General features: G+C 42.6%; 1 protein-coding gene across 35 annotated transcripts in view; it reads left to right on the top strand.

The window, feature by feature from the left end:
* SPRING1 (SREBF pathway regulator in golgi 1) overlaps window positions 1-22,402 on the top strand; it is a 337,705-nt gene that overhangs the window by 5,852 nt on the left and 309,451 nt on the right. For 31 of the 35 annotated variants that reach the window (XR_010933322.1, XR_010933324.1, XR_010933327.1 and 28 more), the window contains exons 2-4: window positions 3,643-3,799; window positions 7,718-7,869; window positions 8,262-8,375. Coding sequence is in view for 30 of the 35 variants with exons in the window: in XM_067700713.1 (XP_067556814.1) it covers window positions 3,643-3,799; window positions 7,718-7,869; window positions 8,262-8,375 (423 nt within the window). In the remaining 5 variants the exon portion in view is untranslated. Of the gene's footprint in view, window positions 1-3,094; window positions 3,196-3,642; window positions 3,800-7,717; window positions 7,870-8,261; window positions 8,376-10,463; window positions 14,581-22,402 lie in introns of those variants that run through there. The other 4 variants (XR_010933326.1, XM_067700740.1, XM_067700732.1 and 1 more) reach the window with 4 other exon arrangements.

The raw sequence follows: 22,402 nt of genomic DNA, 5'->3' as shown, positions 1-22,402 counted from the left end.
TCTTTGTCTCTGTATCTTTAACACATTGTAAGAACTTGATACCTTTGAATGAATCTTGAATTAAAACACACACACACACACACACACACACACACACACACACACACACACACACACACACACACACACACACACACACACACACACACACACGGTGGTGCTCAAAATTGAGACAGCCTAGTAGGGTAGTTTCAGAAAGGTTTAAAGCCACCTGTTCAATGAAGGAATTCCCTCGGTGCCCCTTCACCACACCCTTGCAAGACTGGACCTTCAGGAAAGCGACCATGTGCTAATTCATTACATTTGCCATTATGTCTTACACAATCTCTTGTACGGTCTTTTCTGGTTGTACAACTCTTACCAGTTCTTTTGGAAAGGTCTTAAATATTCATGTTTGAAAACAAGTACAAGTGCTGGGAGAATTGCCATCCTATTTACCAGGAACACAGTAATGTGAAAGAGATCCTTCTGGGATGCCCTTGTCCGTGAACTCTTCATTTTCTTTCAGAAGGAATAACAGGAAAGTTTGAGAGTGATGTCAAGAGCACTTTCAACCTTGTTGTGAGATCAGGTTTACTGTACTTTGACCAGCTTCTTAAGTCTTTATGGCTGTTAATTTATCTAGGGTAGCATTTCAAGTGCACTTTAGTTTGCACATAGCTTGATTATGCCGTTAATTGACACGGTCCCAGCAGAACTCATGAATTTACAGGTGGTTAAGCATTGTGCACCTAAGTGATTTTTCCCATATTCTCACGACTTATGCATTTAAGTCCTTTTCTTGCCCCAACCAAGGAATACCGATGTTGTTTTTGTATTGATATAACCCATCCTGTTCCTGCTAGTGCCAGTTCTTTCCTATAAAAGAAACAAAAGAGAGGGGGCGGAATAGAAATGAAAGCCACCTTGAAGGACTGTTTTACCTTTAGTAAATTAAGGAACAAAATTCAATAGTGGAGTGGCACACTGTTATTTAAATTCTGGTAATGTTACAAATGGCATATATAGCTTTTGGGAAATTATCAATATTTGGCACTATTTAGCATTGACTCTACTAATAATAATTCCTACCACAAATTACTCAAGAGAATAAGCAAAAGGTTTACATTTTTATTGCAGTGCTATTTATGATAACAGACACCTGGGGTGGGCTTCAACGTTGATCTGTAGAGGATGTTTTTACTAAATTACAGCACATCAAGGTGATGGATTATTATATAGCCTTGAAAATGTGATTATCAAGATAATGTAGGTACTTGAACCGTTTACCATCCAATTAGTGTCAAGAGGAGCTGAATGTGAAGCATACTAATTTGTAGTATAAATGCTGGGGTCAAAGGCTAGAAGTTAATATGCAGAAATAGATACAGCTTTATTCAAGTGATGGGATTGTGGGCAATTTATGTCTTTTATGTTGGCAGTCATTTTTTTTTTAAATAAACTTTTAATTTTGGGGTAATTATGGATTTACAGAAAAGTTTCAAGGATAGTACAGAGTTCCTGTAGATTCCTCATTTAGTGTCTCCTGTTGTTAATGATCATCATGTTTTTAATAATTTTTTATCATTTTATTTTAAATTAAAAATGAAACTATTCCAACGATGATGAAAAATGTTAATGATCACCTATGTCCTTTCCATGTTAATGGTTTGTAGTATCTTTGCATGCATTTATCTCAGCTCTTATAAACCCATATGTATGTATTAATACAGTTATCATAATACAATGTGTGATAATATGCACATTATTTTGTAACTTGTTTTTTTCCTTAATATACTATGGACATCCACCAGGGATCTGCAGCCCTCTGTAATAAAATTATCCGAGTGCTTTAAAAATATTGATTCCCAGGTCCCATCCACAGAGCTTTTTACTCAGTCTGGAGTTGGGCTCAGGAATCAGAATTTGAAGTCCTTAATAATCTGATGTGCAAGTCAGGTTTAAGGACTCCTGCTCTAGATAAATACACATAAGTCATACGTAATTTTTAGGTAATAGCTATGGCTATCCAGTGTTTATTCACTCATTTCTCTGTGGTTGGGGTTCCAGGTTTTTTCCACCACATAAACGGTGCTGTAGTAGACATCCTAGTGCACCCTTACACGTCTGTACTTTCCAGAGGCTAGGCCTCAAACGTGTTTGCTGTGCCAAAGTAGATGTGGATTTGCATGTCTTAAATATTAATAGCTCTTCCCACATAGCTTTCCTAGAGATATCTTAGTAAGTGTATAGCTCTTTCCCATTGTCTTAAAGTATAACCTTTGCTATCAACTTTCAAGGTTAGTCCCTTTTTCTCAAACAGTGACACATGACAGATCATTCTTAATGGCAAAAGCCACAGAACTCTATTAAAATGGTAGAATGGTTAAACTATTATGTATAAAAATCCTCTTGGAGGGAGTCTTATCATTGTTTTGTTTTCCAGTGATAGATAGGTTGAAGAATCCTCTGAGAAGATGGCTCTTTCTTGCATGGCTTGTTTTTTTGGCACTCAGGCACCTTACTTAGTTTCTTTAAGAGTATAACAAAGGCAATTTGGAAAGCCTACTGTGCCTTGGGGGCTAGGAGAAAAGATCTAAACTCTTGCCTCTAGAGCAACTCCTCACTTTGCATGTCTCGGTAAAGGGCTGGCTGGCATGGGTGTCTTTTATAAAGAAAGGTATGTTCTAAGGGTCACATACTTAGTATTTTTTCATAGAAGAAATTTGACAGTTGACATGCTTCTTCTTCCCCTGAAATCAACCTCCCAATTCAGCGTTCCCCTTAGTTTACCACTAAACTCCTTACTGCAAATGAAAGTAACCTTGTGCCCAGACCTGTCCAGGTATTGTCTGAAATGACAGTTGGAAAGTTTCTTTGAAGTTTCCTCTTCTATTTTAAAAGTGTATTCAGATTTTACATTCTATTCCACAATGTATTTGTTTTAATATAAAAAATATTTTAAATGATTTGCCATCAGAAAAATTTCAAAACTTTTTCCCTCCAAATTTTTTTGACAAAATTAATGCTTTTGTACACATTCATAACATGCACGTAGTCCAAGGGCATTTATGTAAGTCTGCCAGTTTTGAAGCATAGCCCTAATTTATTACTTCTTCCTGCAGGTTTATTTTGCATTTTTTAAAAGAAATAACATTTATTTATTCTTGGCTGCATTGGGTCTTCATTGCTGCGCACAGTCTTTCTCTAGTTGCGGTGAGTGGGGGCTACTCTTCCTTGCGGTGCGCGGGCTTCTCATTGCGGTGGCTTCTCTTGTTGCTGAGCACGGGCTCTAGGCGCACGGGCTTCAGTAGTTGTGGCACGCAGGCTCAGTAGTTGTGGCTCACAGGCTCTAGAGTGCAGGCTCAGTAGTTGTGGCACATGGGCTTAGTTGCTCCGCAGCATATGGGATCTTCCCGGACCAGGGCTCGAACTCATGTCCCCTGCATTGGCAGGCAGATTCTCAACCACTGTGCCACCAGGGAAGCACTGCATTTTTTTTCATGACTTTGGCTCAGACTTTACTCATACCAGGGGAGTGCAGATTCCTGTTGTGCAAGCTGTTTTATATTGTTTCTTTCCTATTACTGTAGTTTCTATGAAAAAATTGGTGAAAATGCAAGAAGTGATACTTTAACCTTGTCATTTATGGTGTCTTTGTAGGAGGAGAGGGCAGTGAGAGATCGGAATCTCCTCCAGGTTCACGACCACGATCAGCCCATCCCATGGAAAGTGCAGTTTAACTTGGGCAACAGCAGTCGGCCCAGCAACCAGTGCCGGAACTCCATTCAAGGGAAGCACCTCATCACGGATGAACTTGGTTAGTCTGGCTCCCTTCCTCTCCTGCAGTCCCTGGGCCATTCGTAGGTTTTTAAATAGGGATTTTATATGCTGTCTTTCCCCCTCTTGCCCATTTCAACACTTCTCACGTCTTTGTCTTTTATATCTGACTCATCATTCAAGGTTCCCCTCAACGTCAGAGAAGCTTGGTTTGATAAGAGACACTCTCCAGAGTTAGAATTACGGTTTTAGCATTTTATCATGCGTCAGCCCCTTGACTACTTCCTGCCAGTCTCTTCCCAGCCCCAGTACTTTCAGATCTTAACAGTCTTTTTTTTCTCATTTTGATGGTGAACTCTACAAGATAAAGTTTTCCTTCTTGCTGACGTGAATCGTATCCACATAGTGTTGGCATTTAGGAAGAGAATGAATGCCCTTGTTGACTGCATAATCTCAAATGAATTATAAACACTTTCAAAATGTTTTACTGTTACTATTAAAACATCAGTCTGTTTCTTTTTTGTTATATTCACTAGTTTTATTTTTAGGTTCCACGTATAAGTGATATCATACAACATCAAAGTATTTGTCTTCCTCTGTCTGACTTACTGCACTAAGTGTAATACCCTCCAAATCCATCCACGTTGTTGCGAATGGCAAAATTTCATTCTTTTTACAGTGGCAAGATAGGGCTGGGGATTAAGAGGTACAAACTACTGTGTATAAAATATAAGCTACCGAGGTATATCAAACAGCACAGGGAATATAGCCAATATTTTATAATAACTATAAATGGAGTATAACTCTTAAAAATTATGAATCACTAAGTTGTCACCTGAAACTTACGTAATATTGTAAATCAATGATACCTCAATTAAAAAAAACAATCTGTCTGTTTTGGTGCCTTCTCCCAGAGTTTTAGTGTATAAGAAAGGCGATTCCTGTGCTGGCGAGGCGTTTGGATTAGACAGCCGCTAGAGCTCTAACCACTCTTAAGACTGGCCCAGTCCCCCAAGGAGAGACTCCTGGTAATGCTCTGCCTGCATTAATTTAGCCCTTACTACATGCTGGGCACTGGGCTAAAAGCTCTCCTTGAATAACATCTCACTTGATTGTTGTAGCAGTCCTGTGAGGTGTAGGTGTTTCTGTCTTCACTTTGTAGTTGAAGATACAGACACGAAGCGGTTCAGGAACCTGCCCAAGGTGGCAGGGGCTCTTTTACAAACCATAAACGGGATACCATTATCACGCCAAGAGAGTACCACTTTTCCTTAATGTCAGCTATCCAAACAGTGGTCAGAATTCCCCGACTGGTTTACAGATTGTTTATTCCCTTTTCACCTGGTGGTTTACAATAATCTGGTTAGTTTGCAAGAGTAAAATTGGCTCTCTCTTAGAGAGTCTCAGAACAAATGGGTTATGAATGTCACAATACTGAAATTGATACAGGTAACCTTGAAGCGATACCTGATGAAGCCTAACAAAATGAAGACACGTGCTATCTTCAAAATGGAACTATAGTGCTTTTTATATATCTATATTTAAAGTTTGCAACCCCAGCAAAATAATTAAAAAAAAAAAACTTTTCCAAAAAGATCTCAAAGGAATCAGAGCAGATGAGATTATTTGGGATTGAAGGAAGGAATCAGGAAAACCTCCCACCTAGATTAGAAGAGCTGGAAAATTTTGCACAAAAATGCACTGCTGACTCAACAGTGCCCAGCTCTGTTTTTAAGATCACATTGAAAAAGCAGATTAAATTGCAAGTAACATTTGTTTTGCTTTGTTTTTTTTTTGTTTTTTTTTTTGCTTTGTTTTAACAGTAAAGTTTAGCGAAGGAAAGTTACTTCCATAAGATGACCCAGCTAGTCAGTCAGGGGCAGACCTAGGACTAAGACCAGGACTGAACTTGGAGTTCAGTGCTTTTTTCTTATAGGCTTTTGTTTGTATGGTACTCAGTGAGAAAGTGTGAAATCTTATGACTTGACTTTAATATTTAATATTAGTTATGAATGACAGTTTGTCCTTTTCTTTTGTCATAGCTAGCAAAAGAATGATTTCCCTCTGCTTAATTCAAGTGAGACAAAGACTCTCAGATTTCTTAAGTTCCAAGAACCGATCAAAAAAAATCCAAGAACCATAGGTTTTATTTTACGTCCATGAATGCAGGAGAGGAGATAAGCAGTGTAATAAAGAAAACTTGCAGGAATTTTTGCCTTTTAGCAAGCAGATGCCACCCCCACGAGTGTTGTCAGGGTGACACCTTATTCAGTAAGACAACCAGCAGAGTTAAAAACTTTTCAAAGGTTAGAAGTTGGTTTCCCAGTCAGTAGCAGCACACTCTGAGGTTGTGATCTCACAGGACTCCTCATTGGAAATAATGTTTGCAGGAGTACATTTCTGATGCAAAAGGAAAAATCTTGATGGACTTTCACCAGGAGTTAGAAAGACCCGCCTGGTTTCAAAGCTAAATACTTGCAGTTTGTACTGGGGAAAAACAGAAGGCCTGAGATGCTAACACTTATAACATGGAAAAGAGAAAAGGGCAGAAAGATCATTTCAACAAGTGTAATGTTTTACATCTTTCTGACACAGATCATGTGATAAGATGCTCTGTATCATTTGGGGTAGAATTTTGAGGAACATGCTGGCTTATTCAGATTTTTAATTTATAACCCTTCTGAAGGAAGTGAGTAAGAATAGTTAGGAAGAATCCCAGAAACATTTAATGTGGCATTAGAATCATCCTGTCTTAATTTAGAAGACAGAAGCCATAGTTAAAACCACAACAGCAGCGATCTGGTTCTCAGTTTTCCCCGTGTGACGTGAGGGCCCTTCTGGTCCCTTCCACTCTTATTTTAATGGTGCCTCCTGCTTTTGCACAGACTTCGTTTTCCAGTGTAATTTCTGAAAACAACCTCATGCTTTGTTTTTCCAGAGTAGTTTCTGAAAACAACCTCATGCTTCACGATGTCTCATTCTCTGAGGATTAAGAAGCTGGGGCATTTAGAATGGAATGATGTGAGGAACAGCTGCTCTGCACCTGTGTGCACCCGTGGGCCCGTGTGTGTACCTGTGGGCCTGGGCCTGCACCTGGGAGTTTCCCATGGGCCACGTGGTGTCCCTAATGGACTTGTTCTTACATTTTTCTGTCCCACTCCCAGAAGGATATAGAGAAATGTGTATTTAGCAGCTATGAACAATAAACTAGCTTTTGTGAGGAGATTCTTAAAGTTGAGTATGAATGAATGAACTAGGTTGGAGGGAGTGTGTTTAGATGATGAATGGAGGGAATTGGGAGGATTTTTCTTCCTTGGGTATTAGAGTACTCTCATTCCCTAATTCTGAGGGGTAGTTGAAACCCTGCAATGTATACTTAAAAGGAGCCTAAATCAGTTTATAAAGGTTAGGTGTGACTACTATTTTAAAAAATCCTTCAAACTACTAAATACATGGTAAGTATTTAAAAGGTATTTAAATGTAAAAAGTATATGTGGAGGTTTTTTGTTTGTTTTAAATCTAGAAGGATCTCACTTTCAGGAGTGAAAACCTTGGTTTTTTCCTCTTTTCAGATTTTTCTTTGAAAAATAATGACATTTTTTCCCAGACATAGATGAATAGTTGGCTTGCATAGGTTAGCACAGGAAAACATAGGCGATGTGTTGATTGCATCAAATATGTGACAGCAGACTAAAACGTAATTTTAGGCAGATTAGGATATATATAGCCTACTTACAAGATGGGAGTCCATGTTTCCTGTAAACTGCTGCATGCAGGAAGCAAGCTCTGATTAGACACTCTCTGATTCCAGGTTCTGTGGTCCTTAGGATGCCCCTGACTCCAGACTCTATCTTTATGTTCTTTGCATGCAGGACTTTCATTGCTGCCTCATGATCGCCCCTGGTGGGCAGGTGGGGGGACTGCTGGGTTTATACTCAGGTTAGTCTCTGACTTTCAGGTTTCGTTTGTGAGAGGAAAGATTTGCTGGTAAATGGCTGCTGTAACGTCAACGTCCCTGGCACAAAGCAGTACTGCTGTGATGGCTGCTTGTCCAATGGCTGCTGCAGCGCCTATGAGTACTGTGTCTCCTGCTGCCTGCAGCCCAACAAGGTATGGAGAGTTGCTCCTTGTGCTGCATCTCCTTTATTCTTTCTGCCTGCATTTCACGAGGAGCATTAGAATCTTCTTGTGAGATTCTTCTGGAAATAGAAGGGAACCTTGTCGGTGTCAGAAATGGCTGCTGTGAGGTAGCCTTTGTCTGCAAGGAAAGGAGGTGGTTCCCAGTTCCTCCAGTGGTTCTTTGGCAGAATGGGCCATTGTATTCCTAATCAGATATCTAAAGAATAAAACATCAGCCCTCCTGCTCACTTGAGCTCCCCTCTCTCTCTCCTTCCCCTCTTCTTCCCCGTATCAGCAGTCTGTTAGTTTAGGAGAAATTTCCAAGGTTACCTTGTGCTTCTGAGTTTGGAATTTATTACAGGTACTGACTTTTGTTTCCATAGCAACTTCTCCTGGAGCACTTCCTCAACCGGGCAGCTGTGGCATTCCAGAACCTCTTCATGGCAGTCGAAGATCACTTTGAATTGTGTTTGGCTAAATGCAGGACCTCGTCCCAGGTCAGAAGCTGTGATGCCTGTAGCTGGGGTATTTGCTGGTGGGAGTCAGGGTCTGCAGGAAAACTCGAAAATATGCACTGGGGGCTTTTGGTGGGGTGATAATGGAGAAGAGATTTAAACGACGTTGTGTGGAGCTTTGGTGGATTGATAGTACATCATCCCTTGGTATCCGAGGGTGATTGGTTCCAGGACCCCAAATCCCTAAATGTTCATATAAAATGGCATAATATTTGCCTCTTACCTACTTAAATCCTCCCGTATGCTTTAAATCATCTCTAGATTACTTACAATAACTAATACAGTGTAAATACCATGTTTTGCTTTTTGGAATTTCTTGGAGTCTTTTCAAATACTTTTGACCCGTGGTTGGTTGAATCCATGGATGCGGAACCCGTGGTATGGAGGGCTGACTGTATTTAGAATGTGAACATGAGATTTATACAAGTTAGGGATGTAAAATATTTATATCAAATCAAGGTCTGACTAACTTGCATCTTCCCTATCTGATTAGCTTGTCTGTATTTTAACTGGAAGCTTAAAATTATTTTAAAGTCTGGGTGGAGTCCTGATAGTCCAATTCCTGAGAGAAGTTCTCTCCTCCGTCTTTGAAATTTAAGGCTTTCCAGCAACCACTCATTTAGAGTGGGTACTCATTTATTCGGGGACAAAGTTGTGGTTTATTTTAGCATTCAAGGGGATGGGGCAGGTGGGTGTTGAAAAATACACAGGTAAATCTGTAGGTTGCCAAGCTCTCAGTACTTTTCAGCACGTTGTCATTAAATGCTTTGCTCTTGGGCACTAAACACGGCACCAGCTGCTGAAAGCGTCTGAACGTCTTTGCCTTTCCATCATTCCGCATCCTCTGCTCTCAGCCTTTGTGATCTGGCGGTTGTTGGAGCTCTCTTTGTAAAATCACCAGACGTGTTTGTCATACGGGTGCTCTTCCTCTGGCTTCCATTCATGGTGTCTGCAAGACTGTCCTGGCTCCGTCTGAGATGAATGACTCATTTGTCATTCTCTGGAGCTCTTGTACCCTTTGCCAGATTTCTGTAGTCTGCCTTTGGGTTTTACGCCACTCTTTATGTCTCTGGTCTGCTCTTAGAGCATTCAGCATCACTGGGTAAATGTTTCAGGGATTATAATGAGCATTTGAAACATGAGGAAATTCCTGATGTCCTTGTTTTGCTGGAAGAGCTTTCCATTTGAATGGGCTTTAAAGGAAATGTGGAGGATGGCTGAACCCACGACTTACTTTGATTCATACTGTCATTCTGAGAAATGTTAGAAAAGGCCAAGTATTTTCTTTCTTTAACTGACAAAACCCAGGAGTTATTTCCAAACTTGAGTGAAGATGCTAAAATTTCAGACTTTGCATTTTCATTGTAAAGAGAAATTTACCAGTTGGCAATTTGCCTTTATAAGTGTCCCAAGAAAGAGAAGATTTGGCTGCATGTCTGTAAATTGGATTAATACGTACAATTTAGATGTTTAGCCTTGGTTTTAGGCTAATTAATGAATTCTGGACTAGCCAAAAACTCAAGTTGCTTGTATGAAAACAAATTGCTGAAAAATTAGCCACCACGGATGATTGTCTGTGTTAAATCACACTTTGCTTGGCCAGATGAAGCTTGTGTGGTACTGTGGGATTCGGCTTGTGTACCAGCCCTTAGGTACATAAAACTTGACGAAAGCAATTTGAAGTGCATCTCCTTCATCTCTGCAGGGTTCCGTGCCGGGGACTGAATTCCTTTGAAGCACGGGGTCAGGTGCAAAACACCCATTGGATCTTAATCTGACTTAAAATACTTTGAGGAAAATTTTTTGTCTCAAGTTATCCTAGTCACAGCTAGGTTGTTACAAAAAAAACTCACTAGTGTGCATAAAAGAAACAGTCCTGTGGTGACACTGTGTCCATTTTCATGCCCTTCATTGGCATTCTGTGCTGAGCATCTGCGTTTGCTCCAGAAAGTGCCCTGGACCCTTTTGGTGACATTTGGAGATGGACTCACCCGGGCTCCTGCAGGGAGCGTCTGCCGGACGCCGTCCTGCTCTCTCTCACGGCGCTCTTCTCTTCCCTTTTGCCAACAGAGCGTGCAGCATGAGAACACCTATAGGGATCCCATAGCAAAGTACTGCTACGGAGAGAGCCCTCCCGAGCTCTTCCCCGCGTGACGGTGAGGGAGACTCAACCCACTGGGAGGATGCGCTGCTGAAGAACTTGTAGCCTGAAGCCCTTCTCTGGTCTTCAGGAGAAGACTTGGCCTTGACCACTTCTTGTGTTGTGCTCTTTGGCCTGACTCGCCCCCGGGCTTACCAGATGGACTTGTTCCGTAAAGCAGTTGGAAATGCCAGCCAGCGGGTTACATTCAAGAAAGACAAGACTGTGGGCGACCTGGTGAAGGCATCAGCACTCTGAGCGCCTCTCCTCTGCGGCTGCTCGGGGACCTGTGGGCATCTGTGTGTGTTCTCCCCGGGCCCTTCACTGTAAAGTTATTTATTGGACTTCTTTAGAGTAGTGGGAAAATTCTCATGTTTCCTATAGGAAAATTCTTTGATAGTTGAGTATATTCAAGGAGATTGTTCTTGTTGTTTTCTTGTGTTCTTGAGTTTCAAGAATGAGATCGACCCTTCACCCAGATAAAATGTTTGGTCTCTTAGAACATGCATGTTCTCTCGCGGTGGTTTGTTCTTGGTTTTGTTTTAACAGCATCTTCAAGAGTGGGCCCTGAACACCGTGTCCTGACATCTAAAATTGTCTAGAAACTCAGATGCTGCTCCCTTCTCATCCTGTGCCAGCTTTCTAGCAGCTGGTACCATGTGCTCTCAGGTTTTTTCCTAGTGGTATTTGGATATGCTTGTTCACCTATGTGCATGCACCGTTTTAACCAGAAATTCTGCCTTGTTGTCCTGGAGGGTTCTGTTCTTGTTTCCACTGCCCCTGTTGAAATGACTGGTCTTCTCAGCCGTGGGACAGTGGGAGCCTCAGGAAAGTCATCTGCTGGGCGGCCTCCTCCTCTTCTGTCATGGAAACCCCATCTTAAGGCGATTCCTCAGTGGAGATACATCTCGCAACTGACTGTAAGTGGTCGTCCTTTATCGCTTTCAGCTTCGGGAGATGTAATAGGTACAGACATTTGGTTTCCCTGTGATTTACAAAGAAGAACAAAACTCAAGTTTCTGTCAGGGTGCCCTGAGAGACTCACATCTACCCTCCGTGGACATTGGATGTTCAGGCTGCTGGTCCACACGATGGAGGCGTCCTGTGTTTCTAATATGACACTAACCCTCTCTTGTCAAGGCTGAGAGTATTTGGTCCTCAGATCAAGACGTCGTGCCCCCTTTTCCTCTCCAGAGTCCCATTACCGCACACTGTTCTTTCCCAGAGCCCCTCACTAACCCTGGTATTGGGCAAGGTCTTCCTTGTTCTTTTTCGGTTGTTCAGCGGTTGCCCTCAGAGCAGAGCACGAGCTTTACAGCCCGCTTTCAGCATTTTTATTTCAGTGGAGCTTTTCCCTTGGGTCATGTTTGCCTTCCTGTATGTTTCTGCAGTCTATTCAATGGAATAATTTCCCTTAACTCCCTCCTGTTACTTATACTTATCTTCCCAAAGTAGTTTGTACCCCTAAGTCAACTTTCTTAGAGGGTGAACTGTCTGGCAGTTGTTTTTAATGTTAGATCCCAGGAAATCTATTTAGTTTGCATCAGGTTTTTCAGATTCTGTGTGTGTTCACTGGTGCTAAATCAGACTGTGTGTGAAAGTAATGGACACGTCTGCATGTTTCACCAGCTCATTGCTTGTGGTAACTCAGTCTCCTGGTAGTTGTCACTTTGAGCTTATTTGAACCCTTGGGCAATAACGTAGATTTACTGTGAAAACAGTTTATATCAGAGGTCAGCCATACCTGTTTATTCTGTGTTTGAATATTGGCGAGCACGTTTTGCATTTTCACTGCTTTCACAGCCTTTGCAACTTAGGTAGAGAATTAAGCTCGTTTGTTCCCACCTCGTAGATGAGGAAATGGAGTGAAGTGACTTCCCTGGGTCCCATGATGGAACCAAAACACGACCTTCATCTCCAGCGCTGGGTCCACTGTCCTTCCCACCACCCCTCGCCAGCTCCAACGCTGACTCATCTGTAAACACTCCTCTGAGAGCATACAGATCTCGGTTGTCCAGGCCAGCAGAGGGGAGAGGTGGTATAAGTAGCCAAATTGGGTCAATAATCCAAAGGTCATTTTCATTCAGCCCTGGAATATGTTTTTCTATACTCCTAAGAGGCATGTTCGCTGTTTTGGAATGTCACGGTACTGCAGACTCTGTAACGAAGCCACCCAAGGACGTGGAACATCATGGGCCTCTCCAGGCTTCTAGCCTGGACCCCTCCCTGCTCCCCTCTCTGGTTTGTTTCTGGTTCCTTCGACTGAAGGTTTTCAGAATTAGGGACCTTGTTGTAGTTTTGTATGCCCAGAACTTAGCAAAGTGCGTGATACACATTGGATTTTAAGAGAAGATCAGAGAAGGAATGAAAACACCTTTAGTTTAGAAGAAAAATTTTTAAATTGTTATGTTTGGGGTGAAAGGTAATTGGGTAATTCAAAGCATTTCCCTCAGTTTTGAATCTTAATTGCCATGCTCATTGCTGGAGCAATAAAGATAAGGTATGTTCTAACAGGGAAAGAAGCATTCTGTAGAAAAAGGCACTGTCTCCGCAGGGCCTGGGACTTGGGGTGGCCCTGGACCTGGCGATGCTGGGGCTGGCATCCAAGGGCGAGCTCAGCAGCTCTTGGAAAAGCGGGCGATAGGATTTTAGAGCAGGGTTTGCAGTTTCTGGCCTGCTCCCGGAGCTGACTTGGAGGCTGTCCAGGGGGTGCCTCAGTTGGTGAGGCTGCAAAGGCGCTGTGGGAGCTGTGTGCAAGGTTCCGAGCAAGCTGTTCCCATCGTTGGGATTTGCAGGTAGATTGTAAATGAACAGATATGTTGCTTATTTAGTCTGCTCTTTTTTCTTTTTTAATGTTTATTGGAGTATAGTTGCTTTACTCTGTTGTGTTAGTTTCTACTGTTATTTAGTCTACTCTTCACAGGCTGGAGAGAATTCGGCCTCGCAGTCAGTAACTCCTACTTATTAAGGCATGGCCTTGGGTAGTCTTTCCTCTTCTGAGTCCCAGGCCCTGCTCTGTGATATGGGATTGCATCTGCTCCTTGTGGGGCTGTTGTGAGGTGTTGGAGTGAGTAAAGGCCCAGTGCTGGGCATGAAGTCCACATCTGCAGTCCAGTGGGGGTCTGACATCACATAGTTGGCAAGGTGAGGATGGGTGGGCCCCTTGGGTGGAAGGGTGGCAACTACAGAGTTCTAGGTATTATTTTTACTACTGTTTTTAGAAGAACTCATGCTAAAGATAATTTTTAAAATGCAGGTTATTCAGAAATGTGTCAAAGATGAAAGTAATAATGACCTAAAATCATGCAACCTAGAGATCAGCCCGTTTTTTTTCTCTTTCCCTCATGACTTTCTAGGCAGATATGATAATACTTTTTCTTCTTGAAAGCAATCCTCTGATGGACATCCTTCTATGTGACATATAGGCCTATCTAATAATTTTTAGTGACCACCTGGTGTCAGTTTCATGGATATACTGTAATGTTATTAATCCCTGCTGAGGTCATTTAGCTTATTGCTGTTTTTTTTTTTCTTTTTTGGCTGCTACAAATAATGCACTGATGATATGCTTTCACATACACGTTTGTATGTTTATTTGAGAATGATTTTCACCAATTTATACTCCCACCTAAACTATGTGGGGAGTGGGACTTCCCCGGTGGTCCAGTGGTAAAGGATCCGCCTTACAATGCAGGGGACGCAGGCTTGATCCCTGGTTAGGGAACTAAGATCCCACATGCCATGGGGCAACTAAGCCCGCACGCCACAACTACTGAGCTCGCAAGCCTCAACTAAAGAGCCTGCGTGCCGCAAACTACAGAGCCCACATGCCCTGGAGCCTGCGCGCCACAACTAGAGAAGAGAAAACCTGCACGCCACTACTAGAGAGAAGCCCGCCCACCACAACGAAAGATCCCATGTGCCACAACTAGAGAAGTGAAAACCCGCACGCCACTACTAGAGAGGAGCCCGCGCACCACAACAAAAGATCCCATGTGCCACAACTAAGACCTGACACAGCCAAAAATAAATAAAATAAATAAAGTATGCGAGGAGTGTCTTTTGTCATATACCTACGAACCCCTTGGTATCATTTTTTAACTCTTTTTGCTAATGGATCTCTATGTTCTAATTGATATTTAATTTCTTCCCATATTTTGATTGGGTGTTTATCTTTCACATGTGGTAAACTGCTCTTCTTGACCTTGGCCAGTTTTACTTTTGTTGGTCTTTTTCTTACAGAGCGTTCCTCACTGAAGGAGGCCTTAAACCCCTTTTCTTGTTTTTTTCAACCCTGCATTACTCAGAATCAAGTGGCTCACTTGTTGACTAGCTTTTCCAGTTGATCTAGGGCAGCAAATGGGGGCAGTTTTGCCCCCAGGGAACAGTTGGCAACGTCTGAGACATTCTTATCACAACTGAGGGCAGGCGGTATGTGTAGTGGGTGGAGCCCACCACTGCCCCCGTGACACAGTCATCCAGCTCCACGCATCAGCAGTGCCGGGCGAGGCAGAGAGGCCCTTCTCTCGGGTCACATTTTACCCCCTTCGGTTAAACAGAAAAACTACCAGGAGCTGAGAGTGGACTTGATTATTTCGCTGCCCTTGTCTTCTGCCGCACGCAAGTGCTGCTGATTAAATTACCCTGGAATCCCATAGGACGTGCTGCTTCCTCCTTGGTCTCTACCAGCCCGGTGCTGCCTCCAGGAATGGCATTGTTACTCTGTGGCGGCATCCCTCGCGCGCTGTCACAATCCAGGTGCAGACACCTCCTGTGGGCAGAATGACCAGGTTTACAGAGAGCCCCCCCCCCCCCCCCCCGGCCGCAGATCTGCCCTCCCCATCCCCCTACAGTGGCTCTTTGCAAGGAGGGCCTTTGGGGGTGGGGCGAGGGGAAATGAGTCACTACGGATTCCATTCGGAAAACTGGTCATTCTATTCTAAAAAGGTACCGCATAAGTAAGTAGTAATAATTAAAAGAAAAAAGAATCCGGTGGGATTGTGAGAGTTCTTTCCTACACAGCACTTTTCCTGACTCTGTGGCATCAGTGCATTGCCTTCCAGGCCCTTTGCCTTTGTGGACTCTTGTTGCATAGTGTGTTGTCATGGTGTGAGGACAGTTTTGGGTACCAGGATCCCCGTTTTCGCTCAGTCACATGTCTGCAACATTCAGCGTCCAGTCAGCTTACACAGACATGAAGAGGAACAGGTGGCCTCCGAGGGCCTGAGTGGGGAACAACAGCGGTTGTGTTTGTGTGGCCAACTACGTGTCCCGGCAGCCCCTTGCCACGTGCCTTCAATTGTACAACTCGATTCATGTCTGCTGTTAGAGCTGAACTGCTGGACTTTTTAAAAATAGAAGTACAGCCTTTAATATTATAATAAACAAAACAACTGGCCAGTTACAACCAGCGGGCCCTGCAGTCAGTCAAATGTTTGGATAGGGGTCCAGCTGTATTGTTTCTCAGGACTGTACAGTCTGTGGGCTCAGAGGAACCAAAACATATCACTGCTAGAAATGCATTTTATTTCTAAGAGGGTACTTTCCAAGTTTTTGGTAGGGTCAGTAGTTCCTCAGGTCTTTGGACTTTCTAAATTCATACATTTTTTTATGCAGCATAGAGTAGGCAAGCTGTCATCAGCTTACATCCGGTTATCAAAATCAGAAGTGTTTGCTAAATGAGAAAAAGTGGTGTTGGCTATCAATTAAATTCAAGATTTCAGACTATGTTGGTCACATGTCACTATTACTGAGGGAGGAGTGTGTGTGTTTATAAGTGTAACAGCAAAATGAAGTCTGTGAGTAGCATCCTAATTTTACTGATGAGAGCACAGGCATTAATGACCTTGAGTAAATTAACCTCTTCTGGCTTTGGTTTCCTCATTTGTCAGAGGAGGGTGATTGCTAAGGTATCTTGCAGATCCAAAATTCTGATTTTTGTGCCAAAGATCCTGCCATGTGTTAAAGCAAGACCAGAGCCCAGCGACTTGGTCCTTGGCTTTGATTTTCACTGGGTAAGTGGAGACCAGTTATCTGGAGCCTGTTTTCTTCAAATCAGGGCTTCCCCTTCTCTCTTGAAGATTTCAACTGGGGCTCACCACTTTTTGCCTTTTTCTCCTCAGATTTTCAATAGAGACCATATTCGTCTCTGCTGGGACCAACTTATTATGTATTGCTGCTCTGCACCTGTGAAGACAGCTGCTGTGTTTTCCATCATAAAAACAGCTGCCTTTTGGCAGGAAAGCCCAGAATGTGCTATGTAGCTATACCTTAATACAGTGCTAAATTATTTAGGCATGCTTAACCTGAGATGCTCAGAGCATCTTGGAATTCCTATTAAGGGCTTCTGTAGTCATCGCTCAGTAAAAGGTTTCCCTTTCATTTCTTTCGTGATTACTAGGCAGAAACCTGAAAATGTAGGGAATTACATTTTAAAATATAGAAAATTACAAAGATACTAAATTGTGCCACAATAGTCAGATCCCCAGCCCCCAAATATAACCACTAATTAAAGTTTTTATGTAAAGTTATCTTTTTTCGTACATGAATGTGTATTTTGTGTTAGTACATAAATAAAGGTAGAATCCTGCTGTACATAATATTTTAAAAGTTCTTGTTGTGTTGGCTTAACCTAACTATAGCTAATTGATTTACGGAGTGGGAAAAGTACACATTTTATTTTTTTAATTTTTATTTATTTTTAAATTTTTATTTATTTATTTTTTTAAAAGTACACATTTTAATTGTGTAATCTGGCCTCTAAAATAAAGCCAGGATAGGATTGAAAGCCCTTTTGGAAATGCATACAAGTTTGCCATTGCATTTCTGCATCCCTTTTCTATCTGATTTTTACACAGTGGGGAGACAAGTCTTTGTGTTCTTCACAAACAAGTTACAGACATTCTATTTCAGCCAGAGTTGACCTGCAGGAAATGTGCTGAGGTCAAAGCCTGTCACGGCAGAATCCCACTTTCCTGAGAGAGCTAAGAGAAAAAGATGGGGGGGAGCCCCACTCCAGATCTCTGAAGTATGTCATTCATTTCAGTGAATCACTACAGAATTAAAAAAACAAAAAAATATATAAAATACCTGGGAAGGACACATGGGGACCGTCTTTCTGGATGCCTAGTTTGGGGAAAGGATGAGCTGAGCTCAAAGCAGCCAAGTTTCCCCAAAAGCCAACTCTGCTTTGTCAAGTTTGTGGCGCATGTGATGGTTTTTGAGGGCAGGAGGGATGTCGTTTTCTAAAGATGTTCCCAGATGCTCTGTGGGCTGCTATTTGGAGCTGGAATCTTCTCTGCTCACCTCCATAGTCCCAGAGGCCTAGAGTTCCCCCCCCACCCCGCCCCCCGCACATGCTGGACTCAGTTTCTCTCGGGAGGTTTTTGTCTGGGCAGCAATCCAGGGCGTGCTCCGAGAGCTCAGGCCCTGACACCCGTGCCCCTCCTGAGCTTTGCCTGTAGCCTGCTGAGTGCCAGCTTGGAGGCCTGAGATAAATAGTCTTGCAGCTGCTTAGCCGTCAGCCGGGCTCATTTATTTGACACAAATAAGCTCATTGACCTGATTTAGCGCAGGGAGGAACTACGGAGTCAAGTCCAGTATGATCTTAAAGCCCTGTCTTTTCACCGCAGCCTTTTCAGACCTTCAAGGATGGCCACTGAATTAAACCATGGTCGTGGGCACTCTTTCAAGGAAAGAAGGAGGAAGAGAGTTAGATGGGAGGAAGAGGAAGGGGAGAGGAGAGAAGACGGAGGTGCCAGGGGCACAAAGAGCAGTTGCTGTCTGTGCCACTTGGTGGCACCAATTCCTTAGGTTTTCTGTCCTCAGCATAGTCCTTGTTGGGAGACTGTGGGACCTGTGCCTGAGTGGGTTCCCTCTCCTTAAGACAATGAAGGACCATCTGGTAGTGACGACAAACCAAGACTCTTTCCAGGGCCCGTCGATTTTGTGCACAGGGACTCAGGGGAGTATCCATTGCAAGGAGAAGGAAATAGATCTGCTGCTGGTGCCCTCGAAGACACCAGGCTTAACTCGGTGCCCGTGACTGCCCCCTTCTTCCTCCTCTCCCGTTCACCGAGGCAAAATGTACAATAGTCTCTTGACCATTCCTGCCCAGACAAAAAACATTTGCACCATCACTTTCACACGGCACTGTCTTCTGAGGCTGGTATTCTTTCTCATCTTCATTTTAAGAACAAGGCTCTCATGCTCAGGTTAAATTTTGCTCCAGGTTATACTGTTAGATGCCAACTTCAGAGCCCTGGAAGGTGCATGCGGGCCCAGCCTAGGAACACTGTGATAGCAGCGACTGTCTTCCTATCATTTCTGGCGCTAAAGGCCTCTTATTTAATTCTAACAACCATGCTTATGTGATAGTAGGTCTTTTTATCCTCATTCTAAAGAAACGAACTTGGATTAATTTCTTCGCGTAGGGGAACACTGTCTTAGTGGTTTAAACCAGGATAGTGACGGAACCCAGATCTTTTTTTGCTCTTGGACCTGGACTTTTAGCCCCTGTGATGTAGTGCCATACTGGGCTCTTGAGCGGTGAGAAGGAGGTCCTAGGTGGAGGAGGGGTTACTTGCTCTGAAGCTTGCTGTTTGACCTTGGGTTTGGATCATCCTTGATTTAAGCAGAATGTTTCACCTCGCTGCTAGTCCTGCCAGGAAGGGTTTTTGAATAATGCATTGAAAGGGGATCTTAGCCTTTCAGCACAACCCAGGTGAGAGGGCTCTATCTTAACATTCTTTTTCCCACTGAGCAGAGTCCTTATAATGGGCTGAATTGTCTCCTTCCAAAATCCGTATGCTGAATTCCCAACCCCAGTCCATCAGAATGTAACCTATTTAGAGAAAAGGCCTTTGAAGAGGTGATTAAGTTAAAGTGAAGCTGTGAGGGTGGCTTTTAATCTAATAGTACTGTGCCCTTCTAAGAAGAGGGAGAGACACCAGGGCTTCAGGAAGGCAGCCGTCTGCAAGCCAAGGAGGACCTCAGGAGAAACAAACCTACTGACACCTTCATCTCGGACTTCCAGCCTCCAGAACTGCGAGAGAATAAGTTGCCATTTAAGCTCCCCAGTCTGTGGTATTTTGTTATGACAGCCTCACTGACTGATAAAATCCTTGAAGGAAATGATGCTGAGTTCTACGCAAACCCGAAGGACAGCACGGGGTAGGGAGCAACACTGAGCTGCGTTGCTGAAGCCATCTTGGCTCCAATGTGTCTCTTCTTTTCTGGGCCTGTTTGCCCATCTGTGAAAGTGTACAGGGGAGCACGTATGAGGGTCCTTCCAGCCCTGGCATTCCAGGATTCTAGTTGGTAGCTTCAAGACCTGGAAAGTGCTGCTTTAAACCTGTGGTGTTTAACTGCAGGGAGATTTTGCCCCCCAGGGGACATAAGCCAATGTGTGAAGACAGTTGTTTTTTTTTTTTTTTTTTTTGTGAAGACAGTTTTGATTGTCACGAAGTGTGTGTATAGAAGTACTGTGGGCCTCTAATTGAGGCACAGCCCCCACTGTGTTTTGAAGTGGAGAAACCCTGGGTTAAACTTCGTTGCCCCTTGAATGGTGATGATGTGGAATTGCCAGCCCCAGTCATTCATTCAGCACGTATTTACCTGGCATTTACTGTGTGCTTAGCTCTGTGCTAGGGAGTACAGAGAACTGGAAGACAGTCTTCTGGAATTTAAAATCGAGTTGATCCTGAGCCTCTGGTTTTGGGAACATAGTACCTAAACATTCTTAGGTGTCGATGCTACTGTCCGCCTTAGGATAAACTGTCACTTTGGGTTTCCAGAGAAAGTCTTTTATGCTTGGACATCCAGGAACCATTTATTTAGTCCCACCTCATTCATAGACCTACACTAGTATAGCTTGTTTCTTTTCAAAAAGGATTTGAGGAAACTCTATGTATTTGTATGTAGTACTGATTAGTAAAGCAAATTAAATTATAATCAGTTTAAAATAGAATGCCGACATGCAGTTGTGAGACAGCAACACAGTTGATGCATATACACTATATGCATTTTTCTAATTTTTCCGAATTATAAAGTGACATGTTGCATTATAGAAAATTAGAGAAGAGAATAAAAGCTTTCATAATCCTTCCATTTGTAGATCACCATTATTTGGTGTGTATCTCTTTTCATATACATGCACATATATTAATATATTTAACAAAAAAGAAAATTGTGATCCTATTTTACCATTTTGTAACCAAATGAATGACCCTCTAATGGGGCTTTGACATCTGATTTGGTGATCACAAGGCAGAGAAAGTGGCCTGCATGCCAGGCTGGCTGTGGAGTTACAGAACCAAGGTCACTGCCCACCAAGAATGCATTGATCCAGGGAGGTGGGTGAAGGCCCACATTTCATTTCACAATTCCAGGGGGCATCATTCATTTGGTAACAAAGAGAATGGTGTGTTCCATGCCACCCCTTGCCCCTCCCCCTTTGTGTGACCCAGCAGCCCTGGAACTCTATTTTTGGTAGCAGCTTTGTTGAGAATACAATTCACTTACCATGCAGTTCACCATCTAAAGTGTACAATTCAGTGATTTTAGTATATCCACAGAATTGTGCAGCCATCACCACAATCAATTTTAGAACATTTTCATCACCCCAGAAGGAAGTCCCATACCCGTTAGCTATTGCCTTCCCATTTCCCCCCAGTCCTTCCAGCCCTAGATGACCACTAATCTACTTTCTGTCTGTAGATTTGCCTATTCTGGACATTTCATATAAATGTAATCATACAATATGTGATCTTTTGTGACTGGCTCCTTTCACAAACATGAAAGCACCATGTTTTCATGGTTTGTCCAATTATAGCATGTATCAGTACTTTGTTCTTTTTTAAAAATTTATTTTTTAGTTGAAATATTCATACACCATACAGTTCACCCTTTTTAAGTATACAGTTCAGTAATTTTTCCTATTCACAAAGTTATGCAGACACTACCACTAATTCCAGAACATTTTCATCTCCCCAAAAGAAACCCCATACCTGTTGGCAGTCCACTCCTCATTCTTCCTCCCTGCCAGCCTGTGGCAACAATTAATTTACCTTCTGTCTCTACGGATAGACCTATTATGGATATTTCATATAAATAGAATCATACAGTATGTAGTCTCTTGTTACTAACTTCTTTCACTTAGCATGTTTTCAGAGCTCACTTATGTTGTAGCATGTCTCAGTACTTCATTCCTTTTTATGGCTAAAGAGTATACCATCATATGAATAGACCACATTTGCTTATCCATTCATCAGTTGATGGGCATTTGGGTTGTTTCCACTTTTTGGTTATTGTGGATAACGTTGCTGTGAACATTTGTGTATAAGTTTTGTGCGGACATATACTTTCTGTTCTAGGCATATACCTAGAAGTGGAATTACTGGGTTATATGGTAACTGTATGTTTCATCTTTTGAGGAACTGCCAGACTGTTTTCCAAAGCAATTGTACCATTTCACATTCCCACCAGCAGTGTATGAGGATTCCAGTTACTCCACGTCCTTGCTAAGACTTGTCATTGTCTGTCCTTTTGATTGCAGCCATCCTAGTGATGATGAAGTGGTATCTCATTGTGGCTTTTGACTTAGCATATCCCTGATGCCTAATGATGTTGAACATCTCTTCATTTACTTAGTGGCCACATGGACATCTTCTTTAGAGAGATGTCTATCCTAATTCTTCGCCCATTTTAAAATTGGGTTGTCTTTTTATTCTTGAATTGTTCGAGTTCTTTATATATTTTGGATATGAGCCCCTTATCAGGTTCATGATTTGCAAACATTTCTCCCATTCTGTGCTTTGACATTTCACTTTCTTGATGGTGTTCTTTAAAGCATAGAAGTTGTAATTTTGAT

The sequence above is a fragment of the Pseudorca crassidens genome, chromosome 12, assembly GCF_039906515.1.
Source record: "Pseudorca crassidens isolate mPseCra1 chromosome 12, mPseCra1.hap1, whole genome shotgun sequence".
NCBI lineage: Eukaryota > Metazoa > Chordata > Mammalia > Artiodactyla > Delphinidae > Pseudorca > Pseudorca crassidens.
The sequence above is the reverse complement of the archived record's forward strand: the minus strand, read 5'-3'. Positions and strand labels throughout refer to the sequence as shown.